At 35.8% G+C, this 9,967-nt stretch overlaps 1 protein-coding gene across 1 annotated transcript; it reads left to right on the top strand.

Annotated features, from left to right (window-relative positions):
• The first annotated feature begins 6,987 nt into the window (after positions 1-6,987).
• On the top strand, positions 6,988-7,557 carry LOC132491769 (interferon alpha-1-like). The gene has a single exon (XM_060100665.1). The coding sequence runs from the start codon at positions 6,988-6,990 to the stop codon at positions 7,555-7,557; it is 570 nt and encodes a 189-aa protein (XP_059956648.1).
• The last annotated feature ends 2,410 nt before the right edge of the window (positions 7,558-9,967 follow it).

Here is a 9,967-nt window from a genome sequence, read left to right as displayed (position 1 = left end):
AACTAGTATTGGTAGGAACACTTAAACTGTAATTGAAGAATTACTGGAGCATCCACATGGATGAGCTTGAGATTTAAAAACTGACTGTGGGATGCCCCGTTTTTGAGGGCCCTACACGTTTGTGAGTCTTACCTTCAGGACCTCACCAGGTGCTCACTGTGAAGGTCAAAGAAGAACCTCCTGGTGTTTCCAGCGGAGGTAGGAAAAAGGAGATCATTTTGAAGCACTCTCAGTGTTTTGTTCCCCTTAACAAAGGCCTGTCCTCAAGGAAAACTATTTTACCAGAGCCTAACCCACCTCGGGGAAGGGAAATACCCAACTTCAACCCCCTAAAACTTTCCTGTCTCATAGGGACAGGAAATAGGGTGGTAAAAAATCTGAGAAGCACCTGTGAAGATTATAGCGCAGGAGCATAGACTCACTAAAACACTGAGACATAATCGTAGGATTATATAAAACTTCGCCCTTCCCCATATGTATCATTACATCAACTGGGTCCTGTACTATAGGGGATTAAGACTGAAAAGAACTGCAAATATCAGACTTTATTTAAGAACAAATCTCTAGGGAAATCCAAAGACAAAATGGGAGAAAAAAGCATGGACAAAAGAAGAAATTTTAGTCTCTGACATCTATAGCTAGAGCAAACAGTAAACATAGGGCATGTCCTAGCAAGATAAATGCAAAACCTCATTCTAAAGGTCAATTTACCTCAGTTCCTTTTACCCAGTACAAAATGTTCAGCTTTCAACAAAAACTTTCAAGGCACACTAAAAGGCAAAAGACACAGTTTGAGGAGACAAAGCAAGCACCAGAAGTAGACTCAGATATGGCAGAGATTTTGGAATTATCCTACCAGGAATTTAAAATAACTACCATTAATATGCTGAGGGCTCCAATGTATTCATATACTCGTTCATTTATTCATTCATCTACTTTATCTATGTCATACTATGTATCATAGTTAAAATAGGTTTGTTCACATAATACCATGTTTACCTTTGTATTAAAATACAACAAAAATATACACTTTTTTGTGAAATTGTTTTCTTGTTTGATTTATGAAATTCTTTCCCTGATGACTTCTTGGAATTGTTTATTTTTGAAAAAAAAGGAATAGATTTGCAACCCATATTGAAGAATGGATGAGGAATTCAAATTACTCATTCATGTTTTCCATTGGTTATATTTAAAACTGCATATTTCTATGCCACATTATGTGGTTATTCTGGGGATATAGAGGAAAATAAAGCAATTGCAAAAATCTATTCTCTTGGAACTTTCAATTTTGAAGAGAAAGAGACATAAAACATTAATCATGCTTAATGAATTTCAATTTTCTATCATCCTACAGTGAGAGGTAAAAGACAAGGGATTCTTCCACCAGAAGCTTGAATGAGGGATATCAAGAAGGAGGAAAAAGTAGATGTATTCTCTAAGTGCCTGAGAAGTATCTAAAGGCAGACATCCCATTGGTAGATGAATCTGATGATCTGGAATCTCCAAAAATGTACATTGTTGTTATTAATTTGCAATTGTTTGTTGCAAATTTGCAAATCAGTGCATGATAATTGATGTGTCTACTCATGAGTGTAGAATGAGAAGACGACCTAAAGCTTATGAAGATGTTTAACTTTTAAGGCTAAAAGACAAGGAGAGGCTGCAAAGACCACAAAGATGGAGTAGCCAGTGCAGTCAGGAGACAATCAGGGAAGAATGATCTTCAGAAAGTATTGAAGAAGAAAACAAAGGGTTTGAAAATTGAGCAGTACATTTAGGGAAGGATAGGGCTAGACTATCCAGTGGATCTGGAAACACAGATGCCTTTGGTGATTTTAGTAAGATCTGGTTTGGTAGAAAAGTAGACCAGAAACCAGACTGGTGTAGACTGAAGGATGAATAATGGTAGTGTGGTAAATTTTTTTCTCCCTCTTTTTACCTAGATCAGTCTTGCTAGAGCTCTATAAGATTACTAAACTTTTAAAACAAATTCTTGGTTTATTTTCTTCATAGATTTTCTATTTCCTTGATTTTTGCTATTATCCTTATTGTTTCCTTCTATTTATTTTATGTCTGACTGTTCCTTTCTTAATTTCCTGCCTTCTCTTGGATTAATTGACCTTTTTCATATGATTCTATTTTCTGTTTTATCTCCATTATTGGCTTAATAACTATTCTTTTCTGTTTCAATTTCAGTTTTCTCTATACTGTTTACCATATATTATTTCAAGTTATCAAACTCTACCTTTTGTGGAGCTTTCCATATATTTTAAGAATCTTTAGTATGCTTCATTTGTCACCCTTCTCTCCTAGGCTACTGTGCCGTACCTATTACTACTACATGTGTTTGAACTGCTGGATACATTTTTATTATTTTTGTATTAAACTAACACTTTTTCTTATTTTGTGTAGCTCAAAATTTCTGTCTGGTATCATTTTCTCCTTTGAAGAATGTCCTTTAACAATTCTTATAGGACAGGCCTGATTATGATGAATTCTCTCAGCTTCTATTTCCCTGAAAAAGTCTTTATTTTAGCCTCAGTTGGACGGATATATTTTCTGGATTTAAAATTCCAGGTTGTTTTTTTTTCCCCTTCTGCTGTTAAATATGCCTTATAATTGACATCTACCTTGCATAATTTCTGATAAGTTATCCAAAAGTATTCTTATTTTTCTTTCTTTGTAATGTAATGTGCTTTTGATACGTAACTGCTTTAAAGTTTTTTCTTTATTACTTGTCAGCAATTTTATAATGTTGTGCTTTGCTGTGGCTGTGCGTGTGTGTGTGTGTGTGTGTGTGTGCTGCTGGGGATTCACTGAGCTTCTTGTATCCATACATTTGTTGTTTTAATCTAATTCAAAAGATTATCTGCCATTATTTCTTCCAATATTTTGGTTGACTCTTTTCATTCTTTTCCTTCTGGCATTCCAAACATCTGAAGCTCTTATCTCATTCCATGCTTCCTTTTGGACAGATTCTACTGTTGTGTCTTTAAGGTTACTGATCTATACTTGAATTCTCATTTCAGTTATTATGTTTTTCATCTCTAAAAGTTCATATTAGTTTTTATTTATATCTTCCATTTCTTTACTTCTCTATACCTCCAGGAAGAGAGTCAAGATAATTGTTGAGCTCAAGGAGATTTTTTTCTTGTTTCAGCATCACAGCCACTTTTCTAGACGTTGATGGTAGTAGGACAGGTTCAAGCCTTCTTACACATCATGAATGGAACTTGAACTGTCCTAATTCTCTTTAACAAATCTAATTTTATGTCAATTCTGTATTCCATCAGGATTTTATTTTCATCTATCATATAGCATAAGAGTTTACACTGATTTCTGCTTAGATTGCCAGGTAATCATTCTGGAATCATTTTATTGAAAGTTAATTCCACCATTTGAACATCAGATACATCCTTTATCCTAAATCTAATTGTTACTGACAATATAACAGTCTTAGTATTTATGTGTTTTAGTAATCTGGCTACCTAATTTTTCCCTTTGTTACACTGCTTTTTCTGTTATTATAAAACACATCTTCTTTTTGTGTAGAGATTGATAGCCAAGACTTCTACTCTATTGCTTCCTTTCTTTCTGATTAAATTAAGATTTGATTTATATGTAGGGCAATGACTTCAGGAAACTCACAAGCTCTTAAGGGATTAATAAGTAGTCAAGTTGCAATGAATATAATAGAGACACTTTCTTCATAAGATGAAAAAATTAAACTGAAAATTTCTCTACCTCAATATCCAAAGTAAAGAGCAAAATTAGGTGAAAGCCAGGAAAAAACACAATAACATTCATCAACAAAATACAGAGAGCAAGAAAGTGTGTAATTTTGGCATGAAAATATATGAGAATTTCAAGATATAAAATGTAAGTAATTATTTATGATGTGATAATAGGATTATGCATCACATCTAGATTCTGTTAGGAATTGAGATGTTTGGTTTTGAGGAATTCATTTAACTTCTCTGACCATCAGTTTTCCCAAATGTAAAGTAGGGTGGAAATATTCCTAGAGTTGTTTTGAGTATTAAACAAACAAGGACATTTAAAAGCATTTAGCAGAGTATCTTCCACGGAGTGAGAGCTTAACAGGTGGTGGCTATTATGTTTTCATATAGATCTACATGAGAGTAGTGAAATCTCCTACCCCTCTCTCTGTAAGTGACTGCAAAACACTGACAGTCTAAACAACATATTTAGGAAGTATCCTGAAGAAATTAGACACACTTAATATCAGGGATAAGTCTGAAGTATATGCAATCAGAAATTGGTGGCCTGTGAATATCTGGTACAGAGATCGGTCTCCAAAGGAAAGTTGAAAAAATTATATATATTTGAATAATATATAGTATATAATGTATGATGGCATGTATTATTGTATAGAACATATTAAAAATATATATGATATTTATTTGCTGATTCTGATACCTGGCACACTTCCCCTTTCCTCCCTACTTTCCTGGATCCCATTCTTTCACTCTCATATCGTAATTGTTTCCTTCTTCCCAGTGAAGAAATGCCCAGTATGCTTTCCCACTCACTTTGCATTAACCTGTAATGCCCATTCATACAGCTGTTTCCTATTCCCTTGTGGTTTCTCGCTGTCAATTTTACTTGAGTACAAAACCACCAACTGAAAGCAAAAGTTGTGTGAAAGTTCTAGGTTTCTTGGAAACTCCTATATGAGAGGACTTTTTCTTTTCTTTTTCTCATGGTGAATATTTTTGGAAATGAGTGAATGTCCTTGTTACAATGATGTAACAGTAGCTGTAGCAAAAAGGAAATAGAAAGCAGGATCCATTTCATTCTGTGGACTATTAAAATATTTATGGAGGAGTGCCCCCTATTGGCCAATCTGAAGATCTGGCTTCTGTTCTATGCCAAAGTCTAGTCCTCTAGCAGGAGATTTTTCTTCAGAGCTAAAAACGCTTTTTCTTGGAAAGAACTGTCTCCAATAGTCTAAGAAGCCTGCTTCCTTAGCCTTTAAATATATACATTTTTGATGATGGATCTTTTTTTAAATTAATTCTTATTGTATTATAGTTGATTTACAAGGTTGCATTAGTTTCTGCTGTACAGAAAAGTGAATCAGTTATACATGTACATATACCCACTCTTTTTTAGAATCTTTTCCCATATAGGTCATTACAGAATATTGAGTAGAGTTCCCTGTGCTGTACAGTAGGTTCTTATTAGCTATCTATTTTATATATAGTAGCGTGTATATGTCAATCCCAATCTCCCAATTTATCCCTAACCCACCTTCCCCTTGGTAACTGTAAGTTTGTTTTCTACATCTGTGACTCTGTTTCTGTTCTGTAAATAGGTTCATTTGTATCATTTTTTAAGATTCCACATATAAGAAGTAAATATTTTTTTAAATATACTTTTTTTTAAAAAAAGAGTGGTTAGGTTCACAGTCAGGTTGAGCAGAAGGTATAGAGATTTCCCATATATTCCCTGCTCCTATATATGCATAGTCACCCCATCATCAATATTTCTCACCAGATGGAACATTTGTTAACACTGCTTCCAAGAGTGTGAAAATTAGTTCTTGGGGGTGTGAACACATCTTAGACATTACAATGGTTTGGGGAGCTCCAAAGTTCAACCTTGTCTAACAAAAACCTTATTTAGTATTTCTTATCTCTCATTGTCTTGTGAGATACACAAAATGTATGCAAGATCAGGGCTACAAACCTATAGCTAACAGATGGCTGTGATTGGAGGCTTTCTCTTCATCCTTCCCTGCATCTCAGTCATACTGTGAGAGGTGGCCTGTGCATATTTCTTGCTGCCATTGGCTGTCTTGTGGACGCTGTTTATGTTTAATCCTCATCACTGCTGAGTGTGATGTGGGCCTTGGGAATGAAATACAAAGTTTCTATTCCATGATTTAATTCTATTAAAGTTATTCAACACATCAATCATTATGTCTAGTGCTAAAAAGATAAAAAATGTTGATAATATCTTGATGAATATCTAGCAGCTGGTGAAATTAATTATTTTCTCATATGAGGTAAAATTAAAAGTTAAATACCGGGCTTCCCTGGTGGTGCAGTGGTTGAGAGTCTGCCTGCCAATGCAGGGGACATGGGTTCGAGCCCTGGTCTGGGAAGATCCCACATGCCGTGGAGCAGCTAGCCCCGTGAGCCATGATTACTGAGCCTGCGCGTCTGGAGCCTGTGCTCCGCAACAAGAGAGGCCGCGATAATGAGAGGCCCGCGCACCGCGATGAGGAGTGGCCCCCACTTGCTGCAACTAGAGAAAGCCCTCGCACAGAAACGAAGACCCAACACAGCCATAAATAAATAAATAAAATTAAAAAGTTAAATACCAAAATAAATTAAAAATAATTTAATTTTCAATTGTTCTTAGCAGTTTTAAATAATTTAAAATATTTCATTACATTAAAATTACTATGTATTTTTAGAAACTTAACTTGCATATGTAATTTTCTATATTACAATTTATATAATTAAACAAACTTATATGTCACTCAGCAAATTTAGTTATAAAGTTGTGTCAATAGCTTTTAAATTTAACTTGTAGCTTAACATTTTTATTTAGTCATTCTTAATCCTGCATTGAATAAAAAGAGTAAGCTTTGCACTTTCTTTTCCTATGTACAGAATAGAGATATCCATGGAATACGTAACTACATACACAGGATATACATGTTATCAAAATTTCATGGGGGGGGCAATTAGGAAATAATATGTAAAAAGCCTCTGTGGGTAGGGGAGGAGTCAATAATGGAAAAAAATGGTTGAGAAACACTGCCCTAACCCATTTGGAGAGTGCAAAATGAAAAGTAAAAACAGAAGTAGAAAGTAAGAAAAAACATTCAGAAAATGGAAATGAATATGTCCCTATTTAAGACCCAGGCCTGAAGGAAGGTCTTCAGAGAACCTAGAGAGCAGGGTTCACAGAGTCCCCACCTCAGCCAGGCCGGAAGCATCTGCAAGGTCCCCGATGGCCCCAACTTTGTCTTTACTCCTGGCCCTGGTGCTGCTCAGCTGCAACTCCAGCTGCTCTCTGGGCTGTGACCTGCCTCAGACCCACAGCCTGGCTAACACGAGGGCCCTGATGCTCCTGCAACAAATGAGGAGAATCTCCCCCTTCTCCTGCCTGAAGGACAGAAATGACTTTGGATTCCCCCAGGAGGCGTTTGGAGGCAACCAGTTCCAGAAGGCTCAAGCCATCGCTGTCGTCCATGAGATGATTCAGCAGACCTTCCAGCTCTTCAGCACGGAGGGCTCGGCTGCCGCTTGGGATGAGACCCTCCTGGACAAGTTCTACACTGCACTTTATCAGCAGCTCACTGACCTGCAAGCCTGTCTGATGCAGGAGGTGGGGCTGGAAGGGACTCCCCTGCTGAAGGAGGACTCCATCCTGGCTGTGAGGAAATACTTCCACAGAATCACTGTCTATCTGCAAGAGAAGAAATACAGCCCTTGTGCCTGGGAGATTGTCAGAGCAGAACTCATGAGATCCTTCTCTTCATCAACAAACTTGCAAGAAAGACTCAGGAGGAAGGAATGACACACACCTGCTTCAACACGGAAATGATTCTCACTAACGAGACCACACTTCCCCCTGTGCTGCCATGTCAAAGACTCTCATTTCTACTGTCATCATGCCCTGAATTGAATTAATTTGTCAAGTGTTTTCAGGAATATTAAGCAACATGATGTTCTACTCTACAGGCACTAGTCCTTCATAGATGCCCATGCTGATATATTTATTTATGTACTTAAATATTTATTTATTTTAATATTTATTTATTTAACTATTTATAAGATTTAAATTATTTTTATTTTTATAATATTTTGTGTACCTTTACATTGTGTAATATAATAAAATATGTTCTTTATAATTAGTTTATTTTGTCTTGTTTATCAAATTTTTATTATAGAAAACTTCTTGTATTTGTTTATTCTTTAAAAAGAAACACCAAGGGCTTCCCTGGTGGCGCAGTGGTTGAGAGTCCGCCTGCCGATGCAGGGGACACGGGTTTGTGCCCTGGTCCGGGAAGATCCCACATGCTGCAGAGCGGCTGGGCCCCGTGAGCCATGGCCGCTGGGCCTGCGCGTCTGGAGCCTGTGCTCCGCGACGGGAGAGGCCACAACAGTGAGAGGCCCGCGTACCACACACAAAAAAGAAACACCAAGCCTGATTGTGCAACTTGATTAAAGAAATGGATGTCACAACTCATTTACCCATCATATTATATTCAAATTAAAAGTAACAACTGACTTTCTATAAGCCAGGTTGGATGTTGCCCTCAGGATATAAAGGTGAACACAACAAATACAGCTCCTGCCCTCTTGTTTCTTTGATTTTTGAAGGGAAAGAAATCTAAAAATAATAATCATACTTAATGCTATAAAGAGAAGAAGGAAAAACAAATGAATTCCCTCACCAGAAGCAAGAGTGGAGAATGTCAGGAAATAAAAATAAAAGCTGTAGATATCCTCTCTAGTTGACTGGAAGACATTTAAGTGCAAATGTCATTTGTAAGTTGAATATGTGAGTTTATAATTCAAAAGGGATGCTGTAGCTGGAGGTACCTTATCTGGCAAATGAAAGCTGGAATTGGAGATAGTTGTGTGGGGAGATAGTGAAGAGTGAGAAAAAGACTTAAAATTGATTCTGAGGATCTTTCACCTTTAAAGGGAGGGGAGAGAAGAGCCACAAAGGAAACAGAGGTGGAATGGCCATACATTACAAGGACAATAACAGAGAACAGTGATAAGACTGTATTTAAGAAAATAAGGTGCTTAGAAGAAATCAGTGGATTCATGGAAGATGTGGATTGAAACTACACATTACATCAGGATTATAGATGGCATTGGCAACCTTAATGAGATTTGGCTTGGTGGAGTGAATAAGCGGAAACCACAATGGGGTAGGTAGAAGCGTAAATCAGAGAAGTTAGTGACTTTGAGGTAGAGAAGGAAATAGTGTGGGATCTAGTAAATAATGTCGGTTAGTTTTTCTGTGCATAGTTTTCCTTTTTATGTAGTATATCTTTTTTTCTAAATGATTTTATGTAATCGATGTACTGGCAAATCATATTAATGTGTTTAATGTTGTATTTATTTTAAATCATGACTTAATTACTTAACAATGATAATTTATCTAAGTTAATACTACTTTGTATATCAGTAAGCTGCTCATCATTTAAAAAAATTCATTAGGCAGGAATAGATAACTAATTCAATCCCTCATCAAAAATCTAATTACTACTGATAATGTAATGTTTCCTGGAATTATTGGCTTTATTAGTTATATTACTTAACTTTCATCACTGTGACACTGGTTACTACAGCAACTTTACACACATTTCACTTTTATATTAGAGCTAGATATGAAAAGAATTCTTTTATATTACTACTTGGTAATTTTTCCTAGTTTTATGAATATCACAATCTTCTGTGGATTCCAAAATAACAAAGATTATACTGAACATGAAGACTGACAGACTTCCTTCAAAAAAGGAAAGCGGGAAACAGGATCAGGCAACCTCTTTCTCAATACTTAAGGTAAAGGAAAAAAAATAGTCAAAACCATCTGAAAGTATAACATGAACCATGGAAATCCATAGAGCAAGAGAGTGTTGCATATAATTCAGGAGTAAAAACAGATTTAACAATGATAACAGAAATCCAGAATACAAAGCACAAAAAATCACCCATAACTCACAATAAAAAAATTTTCATTGAAATTCCATTCTGCTTGTACACGTGTTATGTTGCAAAACCCACTTAATCTAAGCCTCAGTTTTTCCATAAATAAAATGGGTTCAAAATATTTATAGATTTTTAATGAATACTAAATGAACTCATGCGTTTTAAAGCATTTAGCATCATATATTAGAGTAGGAATTAAAATATACTAGGTATTTTCCTGTTTTCCTTCAGACAGTTGTATATAAGAATATTATATGTCT

Source organism: Mesoplodon densirostris, chromosome 6 (assembly GCF_025265405.1).
Source record: "Mesoplodon densirostris isolate mMesDen1 chromosome 6, mMesDen1 primary haplotype, whole genome shotgun sequence".
NCBI classification, from domain to species: domain Eukaryota; kingdom Metazoa; phylum Chordata; class Mammalia; order Artiodactyla; family Ziphiidae; genus Mesoplodon; species Mesoplodon densirostris.
This window is presented reverse-complemented; position numbering and strand designations above follow the sequence as displayed.